The sequence below is a fragment of the Halichoerus grypus genome, chromosome 8, assembly GCF_964656455.1.
Source record: "Halichoerus grypus chromosome 8, mHalGry1.hap1.1, whole genome shotgun sequence".
NCBI classification, from domain to species: domain Eukaryota; kingdom Metazoa; phylum Chordata; class Mammalia; order Carnivora; family Phocidae; genus Halichoerus; species Halichoerus grypus.
Genome location: NC_135719.1, coordinates 124368978 through 124388900, shown reverse-complemented (window position 1 = coordinate 124388900; position 19923 = coordinate 124368978). Strand labels below are relative to the sequence as shown.

The window sequence follows — 19923 nt, the reverse complement described above, 5'->3', positions numbered from 1 at the left end:
GTTCAGACATGGTCAGTTAGGGTCCAAAGGGGATATGGAACTCTCAGCAATACAGAAGCTCAGTCTTCACAACCAGAACACAGGTCAAAGCTAGGCCAGCAATTGAGAGTTGGGTAGGCACTTCTTACATTTCTCCTATTTCAGGTTAAGATGGATCCTATGGATAAAATCAGGGTTAAGCCTATATGGTAGGTAAAGTTCAGGGGAGAGAGGGGTGGCAGTGAAGAAAGGAGGGTTGCAAAGCCTTGGAATCCAATAGGACCTGACAAGGAGCTGAGATAATTATTTTGTTACCAAAAGTCCCCTATGTGCTTTGGAAAACCCAACACATGTTGTATGAATTAGATTTTTATTAATAGTATCTGGTCTATGATTACAATGTTATATTTTGCTGGACTGGACAGATTTTTTACCATTGAGATGTTTATGGAAGAAAGTTTGAATTTGCTGCCAGGCATCCACCTGTGCCCTTGATTGAGCCTTTGGCTCACCTCCATGGAATATTGGCTGGTGTAACACTGTATGTACAGAAGCTCTACAAGGAGGAAAATAAGCTGGTTCAATACAATGACCAGTTCCTGGGTAGTAGATTATCTGGGGTCTGTCTTTCCCATGGGCTTGTAACCGTTCAGAGGCTATTTGAGCATAGAAGTCACTCCTCCAGTTATGATCATCCATGCCAACAAGAAACAGGAAGGGCCCCTGGGCCCTTTCCAGTGGAATAATACTTGGGTGATTGCGTTCCTCCAGTGGATTGTCCCAAACATCCAGAAAATTCCAAAGTCCTGATTCATTAATTGTACATCTTCCTATGTCACTGCCAAGACTGGGAACAATCATATCCTTGTAATGCAGAGCAACTATTGTGTTGGCCACACAGGAATTGATAAGTACCGTGGCAGTGATGCCTTTCAAGAAAGAGGCCATGGAGAGACACAGGTCACCTCCTTTGGAGAAGCCAAGAAGCCCAACATTAGGGCCTTTCACCTGAAGAAGAGAAACAGAACAAGCTTAGAATTTGTAAGTGGAGGACATAAATGGTGATTTTATATTCTCTAGGTAGCTTTCTTAAATTTCATTTGCTTTCTTTCCTTATGCAACAATCCACAAAGCTCAACTATCTTCTAATAAGCAAATCAATTGATTTCTTAGTATACAGGCCTTCCACTAGTATTTATGGTGACTGGGTTAAGAGTACACACAGAGACCCATACACCCCATACCTAAATATTTAAACGTTATAAATCAAATGAACAAACTCTTCAAATATATTCTTTTTTCCCACCTTGATAAATATACCTCCATAACAGAAAATTTGAAAGCTTGGGAATCCCTGAAGTTCTGTACTGGAATGTGGCCTGGGGGAGAGCCAGCCCCAGTCCTTGGTCCCTGGTCCACCTTCCTTCTTTTCCCATCCCCAGTTCCATCATGTACTTTAAGGGGCCTCTCACACATGTATGTGGACACCCCAGCCTACATGGTGAAGGCCTAGGTGTATTCACATTGATAGACCAGAGAAGCCTGGAAGCAGGATTAGTGCTATTTGGCAAAGAATTCTGGGGTTCCATATCACAAGGGCATGGTGTGTGTGTGTGTGCGTGTGTGTGTAAGGCACATGAATTCCAGGTGGATACATTCCCTGGGTCCCTTGGATTCCTCACCCTGTGGGCAGGGATGCAGCCCAAAGGCAGGCCAGAATGTGGCCATCTAAAACAAAAGGTCCAGGACAGAAGCCCCTCTTGCCTAGGTCTAAGGGCACAACTGAGTATATACTGGTCTCTTCTTTTTCCCTGGGGCCTTATCTCCTCTAATAAACCAATAATCACAGTTCAAGATCATCTAGGTTGTAGCAGCTCTGCTAAGAGACCATTCCCTGAATTCTGGCAGTGTTAGACTATCCTATAGAACTTATAGAACATTTTATTACTTAACATTAAAATATTTGGGTTTCTTTAAGTCTAGATAGTTGCAGAGTATGTATTCCATTTATAATCAGACCAAATGTTTTGATTATTTTTTTCAGTCTCAGATAAGAACTCTCTATAAAAACATAATACCATTATCACATTTAACAAAATTAATGATTCCTTAGTATCATCAAATACAGTCCCTATTCAAATGTCCTAAAAATGTCTCTTAATAGTCAAATGTTTTCCTCTATACATTTACATTAGCCTTATAAGTGAGAAAAACTGAATCTCAGAGAAAGCAGTTGCCTTGTTCAGGATTATAAGGCCATGTGGTGGTAGATGGAGAACCAGCATTTAAGGTTAGTAACATTTTAGTAGAGCGCTTTGAATTATGGTCAAGAATTAAAGGGAAATAGGGGCGCCTGGTGGCTCAGTCGGTTAAGCGACTGCCTTCGGCTCAGGTCATGATCCTGGAGTCCCGGGATCAAGTCCCGCATCGGGCTCCCTGCTCGGCGGGGAGTCTGCTTCTCCCTCTGACCCTCCCCCATCTCATGCTCTCTCTCTCATTCTCTCTATCTCAAATAAATAAATAAAATCTTTAAAAAAAAAAAAAAAAGAATTAAAGGGAAATAAACAGATGAGTCTTAAGAGATTGGAGAGAAATGGGTAGAAATGAAAATAATAATCCTAGTAACTTTTGAAGGAACTTTGGTGTTCATGACATATTTCTAGCCCCTGGTGTCCTGGGAAGGTTTTTGAATCCAGTCCTGTGTCCGCTCTATCCCCTCTCCTCTGCATTCAGGCAAACACTAGAACCCACCTTTGGATGCTGCAGCATGAAGTCCACGGCTTCTTCAAAGTACTCCAGGTGCATATCATCCAAATATTCAGGGAGGTCTTCAAATCCGAAATAAGCCAAAGCAAGCACAGCAAAACCATGTCCAGCCAGGAGGCTGGCCCTGTATTCACAAAGGCCACCACCACTTCCAAACAGATCGATGATCCCAGGGAAGGGTCCTGCACCTAGAAAGCACCACAAATCATAAGGAGCTTTAGATTCTCAAAAGACAATCTCGAGTTTCAGATATTGGCAGTCAGCAAAGAGAAGTTTCTGAAGCAGGGAAGGTTGGGGGTGGGGGAGTGAGTGGAAAAAGGATCCTTTTTTAAAAAATTTTCCTTTTTTCTTCTTTTAGTAACCTTCAGGGAGAAGGGAGGGGGAACAAAATTATTTATTTTCTCCAGAATTTTTCACATATTTTCATATATATACATATATATATATATGGTATATGTATGGTAGTGTATATATACACACCATATATATATTTATACCAAATTAGAAATAGCACATGATGAAATGTACATTTCCCACAAAATTTTCCTCAAAAAAAAAAATCTATTTGAGAATACTTTGAGAGCTGTAAAATGTTCTACATACATAAGGGTTTATTAGATGTACTCCGCGTGTCCTTGCACTCTCTGCTCCAGCCTTAAATAACACCATCCCTAAATGTGCTATTCTCTTTGGCTCCTGAAAGTGGTATACACTAGTCCCTTCCCCTCTCTAGTTTTTATGATCTGGTTGACCCCTCAGTTTTCAAACCTAAATTTAGATCTCCCTTCCCAGAAGAATTCCCAGATCTCCCCCAAGGCTGAGTTGAGTCAGATAGCCTTTTATATGTTCCCACCAGCACCCTGGGCCTCTCCTTCTCCCTATCACAGCACTTGCCACATCTATAAGTGCAAGTATAGTTACCTGGGTCCTTTATTAGGCTGTAAGTACAGTGAGGACCATGTCTGACTTTGCTATCTATTCCATCCCAGTATGTAGCATGGTCCTTGACTTAATATGTATTTGTTAAATGATTGAACTCTTCTACATTATTTACAAAAGCCTTTGAGACAGAAAACAATTTTTAAATGGACCACATAGTAGACACTGAAATAGTTAACAGAAGATTGACTTGACTGGGATATCAGATACCGTGATGGGTGGTGAAAGGTTTTTTTGGGGGGAGATTCTTTTTAAATGTTTTTTTTTAAGCTTTTATTTATTTGAGAGAGTGAGCAAGCGCTCACGTGAGGGAACAGGGGAAGGGGCAGACGGAGAGGAAGAGAATCTCAGGCAGGCGCCCTGCTAAGTGCAGAGCCCGAGACAGGGCTCCCTCCATCCCAGGACCCTGAGATCACGACCTGACCTGAAATCCAAGAGGTGGTCACTTAACTAACTGAGCCACCCAGGTGCCCCTGGGGGAGATTCTTACTGAATCAGTCGGTATGATTTATTGAGCTCCTACTATATCCCTGGGCAAGCCTCTAGGAATATAGATATACAGAGATGTGTTAAATCTGATCACAGCCGCAGGAGTTCACAGTTGAGTGTGCAGCCACTAGTTAAGGTTGGGAATTGCTGACGAGCTGTAAGAATAAAGCAGGGCCTCTTGTTTTGGAGAATGACAGAATTGTTTAGGGATTCTGTGAGATGTGGCAACTCCAGCATTTCTTTTTTTTTTTTTTTTTTTTTTAAAGATTTTTTTATTTATTTATTTGAGAGAGAGAGAATGAGAGAGCAAGCACATGAGAGGGGTAGGGTCAGAGGGAGAAGCAGACTCCCCGCCGAGCAGGGAGCCCGATGCGGGACTCGATCCAGGGACTCCAGGATCATGACCCGAGCCGAAGGCAGTCGCCTAACCAACTGAGCCACCCAGGCGCCCCGACTCCAGCATTTCTATATAGGAGGGGTTTCAACCAGGAATTTGGTTGTAAAAGTTGGGTCAAGGGTCTTGTTTCCAGGCCCCTTTTACCTAGTAAGCACCTTTTTACTTAGACCAGGGTTTCTCAATCTCAGCACTGTAGACATTTTGAGTAAGATATTTCTTTGTTGTGTGGGCTGCCCTGTGCATTGTGAACGTTTAGCAACATCTCTGGCCTCTACTCACTAGATGCCAATAACACCCCCCGCCCCCACCCTTCAGTTGTGAGAACCAAAAATGTCTCCAGATATTGCCAAATGTCCCCTGGGGTGGGGGAAAATCAACCGAGATTAAGAATCACTGCCAGGGATGCCTGGGTGGCTCCCTCGGTTAAGGGTCTGCCTTCAGCTCAGGTCATGATCCCAGGGTCCTGCTCAGCAGGGAGCCTGCTTCTCCCTCTGCCCTTCCCCCCTGCTTGTGCCCACTCTCTCTCTCAAAAATAAATAAAATCTTAAAAAGACAAACAAAAAGAATCACTGACAGACTGTTTATGATGGGAGAAGGTGACCATCAGTTTGCTTTTTAGGATTATGGGGCACTGCCTCTATCTGTGGGTTTTAGCTTCCTTGGAAGTTTCATGTGAAAAGAGGCAAAGCAGCGTAAGTCATTACTTAATACTGGTATCTGACACAGCCGCCTGGCGGGCACTTGAAATAAATGCACTTTTTAGCATACAGCTAAGGAGTTCCGGTAGTGACTCTAGGAAGTGCCATGAAACTTAGAGGAAAAACGTCTATCCAGAATCCATGATAGGCTCTGGAGTGCGGGGATGAGCTTAGGAAAGTTCCACAACCACGTGGTTCCCCACCCCCACCCCCCGCCATGCAAGAGGCTGCCCAGGGTCCCGGGACTCCTCCACCCGGTTCTCCAGAACAGCCTGGGACCCGGGGCGCTCACCTGGGGGCAGGAAGAGCGTGGCGCGCACCCGGCCCGCGCGCACCGGCTCCCGCCGCACGCCCGGCCGCAGGAAGTCGCGCTCGTGCACCGCCCGGCCCAGGACGCGCCCGGCGTCCGGCTCGTGGCCGTCGAGCACCTCCAGCTCCACGGCGAAGGGCGTCTGCACGTTCCGCTTCACAAATCGCACCAGGGGTTTCTCGGGCTCCAGGGCCCAGAGCAGCCCCATGGGCTCGAGCCCCGTGAAGCTGCCGCCCAGCGCGGGCGCGCGCGCCAGGTCCAGGAGGCCGCCGGCGTCGGCTTGGTACCGCGCGTGGGCCCGGAAGAGCGTGCCCTTCTCGTCGCGCAGGGACGCGCGCAGCGTGACGGGCTGTCGCGGGGCCAGGCCGTGCACGGCGATGCGCACGGGCTCGTCCCAGCTGCAGCGGCCCGCGGGCTGCAGGATCACCGTCGCCGCCATCTCGATTTCTGCGGAACAGGGGAGTCAGCCCTCCTCGGTCAAGTGTCCAGCCAGGCGCCTCTCCACCTTCCTGGGAAGCAATCGCAGTTGGAACCTTTGCGCTTCTTCTTTTGGACTCACGTGAGACACTCTAAGCCGCTGTGTGAGGTCTCCTAGTGTTTGTGCAAATCCACTAGCGTCTGATTGGAAGAAAGTAGCTGCTAAAATAAGAGTTCATTATTAATTGTGCAATCCAGCGCAGTGAGTGTGAAATAGAGGTACAAAGACGGCTGAGATTGGGAAAGATACTGGCAGTTCCAAGAATCTGGAGGTCTATAAAGCATCCCAGGTGATTGTAATTCAGATGATCAGTGGGGAAACAGCCTAATCCTTCCCTTGCCTCAATCCTTTACCGAGCCGTTTCCCTAAAGCTAAGGGTACCAAGGGTGGCTTTCAGAGCAGGTAGATGTTTATGGAGTGAGATCTACCTGAATTCCAGTCTGATCCTGCTCAATAGCCTGGTGATCCTTAGCAAGATATGTAATTAAGTCTCTGAATCCAGTCTCCTTGTCTGTAAAAGGCGTATTGTGATGATTACATGAGCTAATATAGTTAAAACACCGCACTGATAAAACTATATAGCAGGTGCTTAGTAAGAGTTTTGCTTTTCTTAAGACTTATTATTTTTATTATTTGAGAGAGAGAGAGAGCACAAGCAGGGGAAATGGCAAGCAGAGGGAGAAGGAGGCTTCCCAACTAGCAGGGAGCCCGATGCCCGATGTGGGGCTCCATGCGGGGCTAGATCCCAGAACGCTGGGATCACGACCCTAGCCAAAGGCAGACGCCTAACCACTGTGCCACCCAGGTGCCCCAAGAGTTTTGCTTTTCAATTCACAAATCTGGTCACTGGCAGTGTCAGTGTTGTTGTGTCAGAGTTCTGGCAGGAAACAAGTGGCACTTTCCAATTGGGTAATTTGTGGAGAGTTTCATAAAGGGACTATTTACAAAGGCATTGGCAAGGTCAAAAAACAAACAAGGTTGGGTGCAGAACCTTGGACCCTGAAGGCTCAAGGGCAGAGGGCTGCCTGGCAGGAGGCTGGTAGCCATGGTGGTGTGGTAGGAGGAGTGGGGAGGGAATAAATACCTTGACCTCACTCTCCTCTTGCCCTTCACATTTTTGCCAGTGCCTTTCTTTAGCTGAACCTGACCATTCAGCTCAGCCTACTTGGTTACACAACAAGGTGGATGGAACACACAGAAGATGCCCAGCAAGTGGAAACTCAATACATATTTTTAAAAACTGAACAAAAAGAAGCCAGACTAGGTCCCAGATCTCAGAATTTCAGTGAGCTTTGACAGCTCTATCTCCTGAAGTAACTGCTGTTGGGTATTTAAAATACCTGTTGTGTAAAGTGTTGCAGGCTGGGGCGCCTGGGTGGCCCAGTCGGTTAAGCATCTGCCTTCGGCTCCGGTCATGATCCCAGGGTCCTGGGATTGAGCCCTGGGTTGGGCTCTCTGCTCAGCGGGAAGTTTACTTCTCCCTCTCCCTCTTCGTGCTCTCTCTCTCAAATAAATAAATAAAATCTTTTAAAAAATAAAGTGTTGCAGGCTGTGCTCAATCTAGGAACACTCAGCTTACAAAGAATTTACCTGGGCTGCAGCAGCCACCAGCACAGTTGACATCTGCCCTCAGGGGCGCCTGGGTGACTTAACAGGTTAAGTGTCTGACTCTTGATTTCAGCTCAGGTCACGATCTCAGGGTCATGAGATCGACCCACACATCAGGCTCCGTGCTGGGTGTGGAGCCTGCTTGAGATTCTCCCTCTCCCTCTGCTGCCCGCCCAAAGAAAGAGAAAGAGAAGAAGAAAGAAAAGAAAAAAGAAATTTAAAAAATGATATCTGCACTCAGATTTCAGAAAGGCAAAGAAAAAGGTGGCGTCTCCCTCTCCCTTCCCTGATACCTAGGTTGCTGTGAAGAGGCACAGAAATGGCACATGAGGGAAAAGCAGCTAAGAGGGAGGCCTTGGGTCCTGGGATCGAGCCCCACGTTGGGCTCCCTGCTCAGTGGGGAGCCTGCTTCTCCCTCTTCCTCTGCCATTCCCCTGCTTGTGCGTGCTCTCTTCTATGTCTCTGTCAAATGGATGAATAAAATCTTTAAAAAAAAAAAAAAAAAAAGGGAGGAGAGGCTGGGCCATTCAAAATGCCTTCCTGTGGGGAATTCTGCACTTAGGAACTCTATGGAAGAAATAGGTACTTTACAGACCAACTGCCGGGGTGGGTTGCCCATAATCTGAAAAAGAATCAGTTGCTATAAGAAAGGGGGGTGGTTTCATACAAATTCTAATGTTTGTCTAGTGACTTGATGAAGTAGCTGTACCTTAAAACCCAGATATGTAGCATACTATCTCCAATATTAAACATAAAAATTAATTTTTGTGTCCCTATTTTAGGGGTAGGGTCTTTATGGGTAACATTTGCCTGATATAGAATCTCTCTGGTTACCCCCAGATAATTACACTCCCAGAAAGGGTTCTGTCTGAGAAGGCCCCTGACCTTTTCCATGCATAATAGTCCGCTGACTTTTAGTTATAAACTCAATATGGAAAGGCTGAACTTCAGAAAGTTACTTCAGTGTCACCTGATCAGTATGCTATCAATATAATGAGTAATTTCCTATCTGAATTAGGCTTAGGACACCTGTTTAAATATCACCTTAACAGATTATGTCAAATGTTAGAGAGTTGAAATATCTTGGAGGCAAGACTGTAAAGGTAAATCACTGGCCACCAAGTGACAGCAAAATGTTGATGTCTAATATAAAAAAAAAAAAAAAAAAAAGTATTGGGATTAAAAACAATGCCCTAGTAAGATCAATAAAAGGATACTAATCAAGGGATGATTTTTTTTTAAAAGATTTTATTTATTTATTTGACAGATACAGCGAGCAAGAGAGAACAGTGGGAAAGGGAGAAGCAGGCTTCCCACCGAGCAGAGAGCCTAATGTGGGACTTGATCCCAGGACCCTGGGATCATGACCTGAGCCAAAGGCAGACACTTAACGACTGAGCCACCCAGGCGCCCCACAGTTAGGGATGATTTAGAAAGATCTTCCTATAGAAAAACAGTTACAGATTCATTACATTAGTTTTCTGTAATCCTCAATTGACATCTGAGATGCATCTATTTTTCCAATAACCCAACTGAGAGTTGAAGGGGAAAAGGTTGGAAGTGGGAATGGATTCCCAGTTACCCCAGTATCAGCTATGATTTCACTCATGATCTGGCCTGGTACTATTTCCTGTTTACAGTTTTGGTGGGACAAGAGAGCTCCACATTTCCATTTTTTAGCAGCCAGTATACATTTGAGGAAGTCCTTTCTCCAAGATAGCAATAACTTAATTGCAATAATAGTCTCATGGTTACATAGTATTCTATCAATGTTCACTTCCTGACTTCTATATTTGTGGTATGGTTATGTAAGGTGCTAACATTAAGGAAAGGGGAGGAATGGTATAGGGAACCCTGTACGAGTTTTGTAACATTTCTGTGGGTCTAAAATTATTTCAAAATAAAAGGTTTAAACAACAAAGAACAGTATTAGGGCCTGATGAAATCACCAAAAAGAATACCTTTGATCTTCTGTGTCCCACTTTGGAGTTAGGAAAACCTGTCCACCTCAGGCCCTTCCTCATCCGTATCGTTGAACATTTAGTCTTTCCCATTTGATTGAGGTTTCCAAGAATTTGCATTATCTCTGATCCTGTATCTAAATCCCCTGAAATACTTGAATATTTCCCTTGTCCAAAGCATCTGGACTCAGGCATATGATTTCTCCAGAGGAATCTGATATTGTAACAGGTCTAGAGAGAAAGGACATCAGGGCCACATGTCTCTCCCTTTGAGGGGCCTTGTCCTTAGTCTTTAAGGAAAAGTTCCCTACATTCAGAGAGATTAAATGGAAAGCATAGTTTTCAAAATAGCTACTTGCTGTCTGGATACAAAAACAGCTTTATTCTTAGCCTGGTGAGCCTGCTCTTGGCTCAGTTTCCAGAACTTTGAATTACAGAAGTTATGTTGAGTGTTTGCCAGGAGTGTTGCCCTAGTGGCAGCTGTTACTGGGGAGTTTGAGAGATTAACTCTTTCAGGTGCTACATCACTTACTGTTGTAATTTTATTAAATCACTAGTAAGCAATAACCAGATAGTTTGACAAAGAAACAGTTGTATGAACAGAATGAAACACTAGCTCACAAAAATACATTCTTTAAAGGATCTTATTAAGATTTTTATTTGAGAGAGAGATAGAGATTACGAGCAGGGGTGTGGGGTAGAGGGAGAAGCAGACTCCCCCCCCCCTGAGCAGGGAGCCTGATGTGGGACTGGATCCCAGGACCCTGGGATCATGACCTGAGCTGAAGGCAGATGCTTAACTGACTAAGCCAGCCAGCTGGCCTTAAAGGATTTTATTTTTAAGTAATCTCTACACCCAACATCAGGCTCAAACTTACAACCCGAAGAGTTGCATGCTCTACCTACTGAGCCAGCCAGGCACCCCACAGAAATACATTTTCTATTTGCCCAATTCTCCAGCTATTCACCACCAACACCATCCATGCCCTGCAATAGCTCTGCTTCTAACTGTTTGGAAGAGCAGGATGTAAATCTTTGAGAAAATAGGAATGCCAGTTTCTTTGCATTTTAGTGAAAAGCAGATTATTTGGGCAACTGGGGCAGCCTGTCTCAGGCTGATTCAGATGGCCTCTTTCATCATTCCTGATTCCTTCTGTTATAATTTTCCAAGACTGCAGTTGTTCTCTAACATCCCATACGAAGGATCATGGTAATCTCCATAATCTCATCAAACACAGAAACAGCATCTAACTCTTGGAACATCATATTCAGAGGAGAGTGCTCACTGTGAGACCCCCTCTCCCCCAATTCAGTCTGGTCAGTCTGAATGTCCTCTGCCCTTATCCTATGATCCTACTAGCCAACATAGATTTTCCAGAAGTCTGGTTGTATATTATAGTGAGAGCTGGATTTCTGGTGAGTCATTGGGTCTCTTCCCAATAGTGTGTCTATTCATTGGCCCTTGGAAACCTTCTTCTTTTACCTCTATTACTGGGTAAGTTTGTGGTGATCTATGGAGGACTAAATAAATTTGCCCTTCAACATCCTGAGAAGAAAAGTCAGAGAATCTGGTCTGGGGAGAGACCAGCTGAATGCTCCCTGCCTGTTCTGATTTCTTGAAAGCCCAGGAAAAACAGCCAGAAGACAGTGCTCTCATCCCCTCATCTGTTTACCCTAAGCTTTAAACTCCAGATCTTCTCCCCAGATAGACTTTCCTCTTACAATATCACAATTTTCTATTATAATATTGTCAATATCAGTCAGACTCAGGTCCTGCTAACTGGAATTATCTTTCCTGCCTAATGTCCTGTCAGTGTTTCCTCCAGCTGCACAAACTAATTCTGCCCTACCCAATGGACTACATAGATTTAGACTACATAGCATTGTTTCCACTGGTGGTCCTTCACATCTTGAGTGTGGTCTCTAATTAGGACATCTGGAATTTCTACCATAGGACCCTGAACTTGTCTAGGAGGTGATAATATCCTTGGATAAACTGAATGGCATTTGCTGGGTCTTAGAAGAATGTCTTATGCTCATATCATCAAGAACAACATGTAAAAACTTGGACCTTCCAGCAAGAATTACTAGGAACTAGTAGAAACATCAATATTGGCTTAGGATACACAGTGACTATGCGATATTTACTTTAACCAGTGCCAAAGCTCATATAGCTCCAGGCTTTGGCCATACCTGAGACCAAATAAAAGCTATAGTCAGAATCCTGGGATTATGAAGAAAATCCAAAAAAAATATTGATACTTTCATGCAGATTATATATAGTTAGTTCACCTTAGAGTAGACCAAAGCCTTCTCATTTCTTTCTGAGCATGAAGTGAGGTAGATATATAGAGGCTGATTGGCATTTCTGTAATCGGTGAAGATCTTAGAAGGGATGGCATAATATGGGAGACACTCCTTCTGAAGAACCCCGTTGTCCCTTCTCATCTCTTTATGTGATTAAAGTTTAATGGTGTCGGGGCACCTGGGTGGATCAGTTGGTTAAGTGTCTGCCTTTAGCTCGGGTCATGATCCCAGGGTTCTGAGATTGAGCCACATCAGGCTCCCTGCTCAGCGGGGAGCCTGCTTCTCCCTCTGCCCCTCCCCCTGCTCGTGCTCTCTCTCTCTCAAATCCATTAAGTCTTGGAAAACATTTTTAAAAATAAAATTTAAAGGTCTGAAATTATAATTGTAATGGGCAAGATACTGTGTCATATATATGTGTATATATAAATATAAATATAAATATATATATGCAAGTTAGTAGAGAACAGCATCATAAGACAAGAGAACCATTCTGTATCAAGAGCACCACCCATTCATGTATTTATGAGATTAAAATGGGAAGACGGGTGCCTGGCTGTCTTGATCGGTAGAGCATGCAACTCTTGAATCTCGCGGTTGTGAGTTTGAGCCCCACATGGGGTGTAGAGATTACTTGAAAATAAAATCTTAAAGTAAAATGGGAAGATGTAGGGGCACCTGGTTGGCTCAGTCAGTAGAGCATGTGACTCTTGATCTCAGGGTTGTGAGTTTGAGCATTTTGGGTGTAGAGATTACTTTTAAAAAAAATAAAATTTTAAAAAATGGGAAGATGTAGAGGAATTGCAATGCTAATGGATACTTTTTTTTTTTTTTAAAGATTTTATTTATTTATTTTACAGAGAGAGACACAGCGAGAGAGGGAACATAAGCGGGGGGGTGGGTGGGAGAGGGAGAAGCAGGCTTCCCGCGGAGCAGGAAGCCTGATGCGGGGCTTGATCCCAGGACCTTGGGATCATGACCTGAGCTGAAGGCAGTCGCTTAACGACTGAGCCACCCAGGCGCCCCTAATGGATACTTTTTTAAAATAAGATTTATTTATTTATTTGAGAGAGAGAGAGAGAGCATGCCGGGGGAAGGGCAGATGGAGGGAGAGAGAGAGAATTCCAAGCAGACTCCCCACTGAGTGCAGAGCCTGACATGGGGCTTGATGTCACCACCCTGAGATCATGACTGAGCTGAAATTGAGAGTTGGACACTTAACCAACTAAGCCACCCAGGTGCCCCATGTTTGTATCTTTAAACAGTATATTTTTTACTTTTACCAATTTTTGAATCTTACATAAAACATTTACTTTAAGTTTTTATTCAGCTGAAAGCAAATCTTATGAGTGTATTCTACTTAAAAGAAAAACATCTTTATGTAGTATGATTTAATTTACATACCATACAACTCACTTATTTAAAGTGTACAATTCAGTGGTTTTAGTATATTCACAAGGTTGTGCCAGCACCACCACCACTAATTCAAAAACAATTTTATCACCCCAAAAAGAAACCCTGTACCCAGTTTCTCCACATCCTCACCAACACTTGTTTTTATCTTTTTTTTTTTTTTTTTTTAAGTAGGCTCCACGCCCAGCATGGGGCTCAAACTCATAACCCCAAGATCAGGAGTCACATGCTCTACCGACTGAGCCAGCCAATTATCCCTCTGTCTTTTTCATTATAGCAATTCTAGTGGTGAGAAGTGGTATCTCACTGTGGCTTTGTTTTTTAAAGATTTTATTTATTTATTTGAGAGAGAGTGAGAGCCAGAGAGATCACAGAGGGAGAGGAAGAAGCCGACTTGCAGCTGAGCAGAGAGCCCGATGCGGGGCTCGATCCCAGGACCCTGAGATCATAACCTGAGCCGAAGGCGGACGCTTAACCGACTGAGCCACGCAGGTGCCCCTCATTGTGGCTTTAATTTGTATTTTCCTAATGATAACTGAGCATCTTCTCATGTGCTTATTGGCAATTTGTATATTTTCTTTGGGGAAATGACTATTCAGAAGCATTGCCTATTTAAATTCCCTCAGCCTGAAGTTTGACCCACTCCCTCATCCTCCAATCAGGACTCTACTCAAAGACTACCTATTCAAATACTTCCTTCACCAGTCTATTTAAAATATCACCTCTCTCATCATGCTCTAATATTTTTTTTATTCTTCACAGCATTTATCATTTTATTTTCTCACTTCCCAACTAGAATAAATGCTCTTGACAGCAAAGACTTTGTTATCTTTGTTCATCTGTGCCAGGAGCTTAGAACATTGCGTCCCACGTAGCAGGCTTTCAATAAATATTTGTTGAGTGAAGTTGAATGACTGAAGGCAACAACAGAAAATAAAAGCTTTTCTGTTTCTTTTGGAGTTCCTTTCAACAAGGTACTCAGCAGGTTTATTTCACCTTGAAAAAGTAAATGCTATATAATTAATACCTAATATGAATCCATTTTGAATATACATAGGAGATAGAGTTTAAACAGATTGGTTAAACTGACTTTAATTCTCAGTAAGATTTTATTTCATTATTCATCGATGACATTCTTAGAACAAGGTTTAACTGTCATAATTCTGTTATTTTATACCTTTACTTTATACCCTGTACATATACCTACTCTCACTTGAGGTTAAGGTGTCCATCTCTTACTCTCTGACAGGAAATCAATACTATATATGATCTAAACGCATTTTTTAGAGCAGAAAATTGAACATACTAGGAAAATCAACCTGATATTTTGTTCTTTACTGGAATGTATAGTCCATTTACATTTAATGTAATTACTGATCTATCTGTTTGAGTTTAAATTATTATTTATTTTCGGGGCGCCTGGGTGGCTCAGTCGTTAAGCGTCTGCCTTCAGCTCAGGTCATGATCCCGGAGTCCTGGGATCGAGCCCCGCATCGGGCCTCTGCTTGGTGGGAAGCCTGCTTCTCCCTCTCCCACTCGCCCTGCTTGTGTTCCCTCTCTCGCTGTCTCTCTCTTAAAAAAAAAAAAAAATTATTATTTATTTTCTACCTGCTTATTCTATATTTTTTATCTTCTTTTAGCTTTTTAAAAATTATTCAGGATGGCCTGGGTGGCTCAGTTGGTTAAGCGGCCGACTCTTGATTTTAGCTCAGGTCATGATCTCAGGGTTGTGGGATCAAGCCCTGCATGGGGCTCTGTGCTCAGCATGGAGTCTGGTTGAGAATCTCTCCTTTTCCCTCTGCCCCTCCGCCACTCATGTGTGCTCTCTCTCTCTCTAAATAATAAAAACTTTATATAAAAATTATTCCATTTACCTCCTGTATTAGCTTATGGTAATAACTCTTGATTTATTAACATTAAATAAAAATTAGTATTTTTACCACCTTGTGAAAAATGCAGTGATCTTAGAACATTTCCACTCATTTCCTTCCTACATATGCAATTTAATCCTGTGTGTATTTTAAACTCCATAGTATATTATTTGTAAATATTTATTGGGGCACCTGGGTGGCTCAGTTGGTTAAGAGTGCCTTTGGTTCCGGTCACGATCCTGGGGTCCTGGGATCGAGCCCTGTGTTGGGCTCCCTGCTCAGTGGGGAGCCTACTTCTCCCTCTCCCCGCCCACTCCCACTTGTGTGCTCTCTCTCTCAAATAAATAAAATCTTAAAAAAAAATTTATTTAGATTTCTCTACATATTTAACCTCTTCATTATATTCCATTTCTTCCTTCATCTATGTGGTCTCCCCTGGAATCATTTTCCTTGTGCTTGAAGAATACTCTTTAGTTTTTCCTTTATTGCAGATATGCTATATTATCTCAATTTATATTTCTCTGAAAATGACTTTATTCTGATTTCATTCATTTTTTTTCAATAACCTTTATGAAAAATAAATGCTTTCATATTTAAGTATCTCTTTTGCTAGTATAGGCTTCTAGGTTGTCACATATTTTCTGTCAACACTTCGAAGGTATCATTCCAGTGGTTTGCCGTTTCCATTATTGCTGTTTTTAAGTCAGTTGTTAGATTTATTGTTGTTCCTTTGAAGGTTGTCTTTTTTCTGTGGCTGCTAGTAAGGTTTTGTTTTGTTTTTTTTTTAATATTTTATTTATTTATCTGACAGAGAGAGACACAGCAAGAGAGGGAACACAAGCAGGGGGAGTGGGAGAGGGAGAAGCAGGGTTCCTGCCGAGCAGGGAGCCTGATGCGTAGTAAGGTTTTTTTAATCTTTAGCTTTCTTTTCAGCAGTGTTCCTACATAACAAACAATTCCGTGGACAGATTGCCAAGATCACTGCAAAAACAACTCCCATCTCAGATGCTCTTCTAGGAATCTTGCAATTCCCTTATCAGGAGATAAGAGTCTATAGCCACTTTTCCTTGCACCTGACGTCTTTGTGTTTACCCTCGAACAATGGAGTACAGTTGAAGTGATGCTATGTGACTTCCAGAGCTAGGTCATAAAAAATGCCATGTATTTCTGCCATCCTTTCTTGGGACATTCATTCTTGAAAGTCAGATACCATGCTGTGAGAAAACTCAAGCAGTCCCTGGACCTGCCCATTTACACAGGAATCACAGTTGCCTTTAGGACTAGGTGGCAGGTGGAAGCTGGAAGGGCTTCAAGGAGACTGTTAGTGAAAGCCTAAAGGACCCCATGGAGGCTATTATTGAGGGCCTAAAGGAAAGCAGTAAAAACTTACTGGAAGCTGAAGGCAACACTGACACTTGGCAGTCATGTGAAAAATGGAAAATATACCTAAATGAATTCAATAATCTGGCTGAGGGGATTTCCCAGCAGAGTACTGATAGTGCCATCTGGCTTCTGCTGCCTATGATAAAGTGCAAGAGAAAGAGAATGAACTGTTACATGTGAAGGAACCAGGACTTGCCAAGTTTGACAATAATACTATTTCTCTTTCCCAGCCTCCCCATATGGTAAATTAGTCTTTAATTAAGACAGGACCTCAGACCAAAGTCAAATCCAGAGTGGGTCTATGGGGGATACTTTGTAAAGACCTCAGAAAGATTCGAGGTAGTGCTTCATAGAACATTTCAGACTGAGAGAAGGCCCTCTGAAGATTTTAAGGTGTCCCCAGCAGATCCTATCTATTAAATAATAGATTCTAAGAATCTTAAGGGTATTACCCTCCGCATACTCACAGGGAGCCCCAGGTAGAGAACTTCTTGCCTCAAATAGATTTATAGTGGTGTGTTTTATCTAATAAAGTGAACCTCACTAAGGTTTTTAGAAAACCCACATAGTTCTTAAGAGAATTATTCTGGTAGCAGTACAAATTTGAACTAAAATAGAAAGAGTGCAGAGAAGAAAAGAACTTTGGACTCCTGATCTTTTTCGTCTAGGAAGCTGACGGAGGAGGTTTTGTTGTTACTCAACAAAGGTTGTTTTTATGGAAAATAAAGGTTTTAACTCCGAGGGCAGAACCAAGAGCTACAGAGAACAACTTACAGAGAGTGTATGGGCACCACAGAATTGGCAAAATGTTGTCAGCTGGATTTCAGAATTGCTAGGGGCCAGTGACTGTTGTGTGCCTCCCATTTCCCCCATTTTTTTTTTCCTTTTTTTCTCCATTTTTTTTTTTTTAAGATTTTATTATTTGACAGAGACACAGCAAGAGACGGAACACAAGCAGTGGGAGAGGGAGAAGCAGGCTTCCCGCGGAGCAGAGAGCCCGATGTGTGGCTCAATCCCAGGACCCTGGGATCGTGACCTGAGCTGAAGGCAGACACTTAATGACTGAGCCACCCGGGCACCCCCACTTTCCCCATTTTTGAACAAGAATGTAAGAGTTATCTTATACCTATCCCACCGTTGTATTCTGTGTGTGTGTGTGTGTAGTTGTTTCTTTAGTTCACAGATTTTCACTTTGAAAATGATACTCGAGGAGCTATACCCAAGGAACTATACCCGAGGAGCCTCATCTGTACCTAGATGTGATATAGATGATGCAATCTTAGACCTTGAGCCTGAGCATGACACTAGAATGGAATGAGATTTTTGAGGAGCCTTGAAAGAGGGACGGGTGTATTCTAACTATGGGAGGAATGCGAACCACTGTGGACAGAAGGCAGATTTTCAAAAAATGATTACAATGTTTCCCATCCTATATTCTTCTAGAACCTTGCCACTCTCCTTTTAAGAGGTGGACTCTATGTTCTCCTTGAACTTGGGTGGGGCTTTGGGACTGCCTTGACCACTAGAGTATGGCAAGAGTGATGCTATGTAGCTTCCAAGACTAGGTCAAAAGAATGCCATGCAATTTTGCCTTGCTCTTTTGGGATGCTCACTCTTGGATCCAAGCCCAAGTAGCCAGTGAAAAAACCCATGTGTAGAGATATTGGGAGACCCTCCTAACCCATAGGACTGTCTGAATTCCCAGATGATGGCCACTACCAACCTCCCTGCCATGTGAGTGAGAAAAATAAATGGTTACTATTTCCCCTCCCCCCCCCCTTTTTTTTCCCCCCGGAGAGTGTATGCAAGCACACTGGGGAGAGGCAGAGGGAGAGGGAGACAGAATGTTACGTAGTTTCCATGCTTGGTAGAGTCCGATATTGGGCTTGATCACACAACCCTGAGATCATGACTTGAGCCAAAATCAAGAATGAAACGCTCAACCGACTGAGACACCCAGGCACCCCAAATGGTTACTGTTTTAAGCCACCATGTTTTTGAGGTAGTTGTTACATAGCAACAGCGAACTGAAACATACCCCAAAACATTGTCACATGAAATAATCATTTTGCTCACAAATACACAATTTGGACAGGGCTTGACAGGTACAATTCTTCTCTGCTTCAGATAATCGAAGCCTTTGTTGGCTTCAATTTTAAATGGCTTAGGAGTTAGAATCACCTGGAGGTTTTTCACTCACATATCTGGTACCTGGGTGGAAATAACTTGAAGGCTGGGCTTCATTGGGACAATCACAGGGAATGTCTACAGTTGGCCTCTCCATGTATTTTTGGCTTCCTAACATTGTCACAGCCTCAAAGTAGTCAAACTCCTAAAGGTGGCTCAGGGCTCCAAGAGCAAGTGTTCCCAGCAGAAAAGGTGGGATCTTCATAGCCTTTTATGATCTAGCCTCTGAAGTTACATAGTACCAGTTATGCTCCACACAACTGATTGAAACAGAAGCACAGCCAGATTTGAGAGAAGAGTATAGATCTCCCACCTCTTGGTGGGAGAAATGTCAAAGATTTATGGCTATGTTATAAAACTGCCACAAATGATTTTTCTGTGGTAAGTATGGCATTCTTTATACTTGTCTTGTCTGAAGTTTATAGTTATGAACCGAATGTGTCACCTCAAAATTTGTTATTTTGAAATCCCAACCCACAATGTGGTGGCATTTGAAGCTGGGGCCTTTGGGATGTTATTAGGTTTAAATGAGGGCATGAGAGTGAGGCCCCCCATGATGGAATTAGTGCCCTAATAAAAAGAGGAAGAGAAACCAGAGCTCTCTTTCTTTGCCACAGGAGGACATGGGGAGAAAGCAGCCATCTGTAAGCCAGAAAAAGGCCATTACCAGGAACTAAATCTGCTGGAATCTTGATCTTGGACTTCCCAGCCTCCAGAAAAAAATAAATGTCTGTTGTTTCAGTCAACCAGTCTATGGTATTTTGTTATAGCAGCCCAAGCTAAGATGTAGTGCTCCTTGAATATGTGGCTTGATGTCTTTGTCAGTTTTGAAACAATTCTCAACTATTATTTCTTCAGATACACTTACACAATGCTTTGCAGCCCTCAAACAAAATGAGGAATGAGGCCTCTAAGAATGTCACACTATGATTTTCCAAAGTCTATTCTTAAAGCCAAGGAAGCAGGAAAATAAGTCAGTCATTCATCCTTGAAACAGAGTTTAGACTTACCTATTCTAGAGATGCTCCCCATCTTTACCCCAACTCCTCCTCCCAAAGGATTCTTCTCTGATCTCCATGAGGAAAAGGTCAGCCTGGCTTCCTTATACCAACACCTCTCTGTAGGTTTGGCCAATGAAAA

The 19923-nt window shown here is 43.1% G+C and overlaps 1 protein-coding gene and 1 long non-coding RNA gene across 2 annotated transcripts; one reads left to right on the top strand and one right to left on the bottom strand.

Annotated features, from left to right (window-relative positions):
- Positions 1–332: 332 nt before the first annotated feature.
- Positions 333–6019, bottom strand: LOC118551791 (acyl-coenzyme A thioesterase 6). The gene is made up of 3 exons (XM_036117833.2): positions 5561–6019; positions 2731–2933; positions 333–987 (listed from the first exon to the last, which is right to left on the bottom strand). Exons 1-3 carry the CDS (start codon positions 6015–6017, stop codon positions 382–384), a joined length of 1266 nt encoding a protein of 421 aa, XP_035973726.1. The 5' UTR covers positions 6018–6019; the 3' UTR covers positions 333–381.
- A 186-nt stretch (positions 6020–6205) lies between these two features.
- LOC118551795 (uncharacterized) lies at positions 6206–19529 on the top strand. The gene is made up of 2 exons (XR_004925245.2): positions 6206–6345; positions 19401–19529. It is a non-coding gene; the product is annotated as an uncharacterized LOC118551795 (long non-coding RNA).
- The last annotated feature ends 394 nt before the right edge of the window (positions 19530–19923 follow it).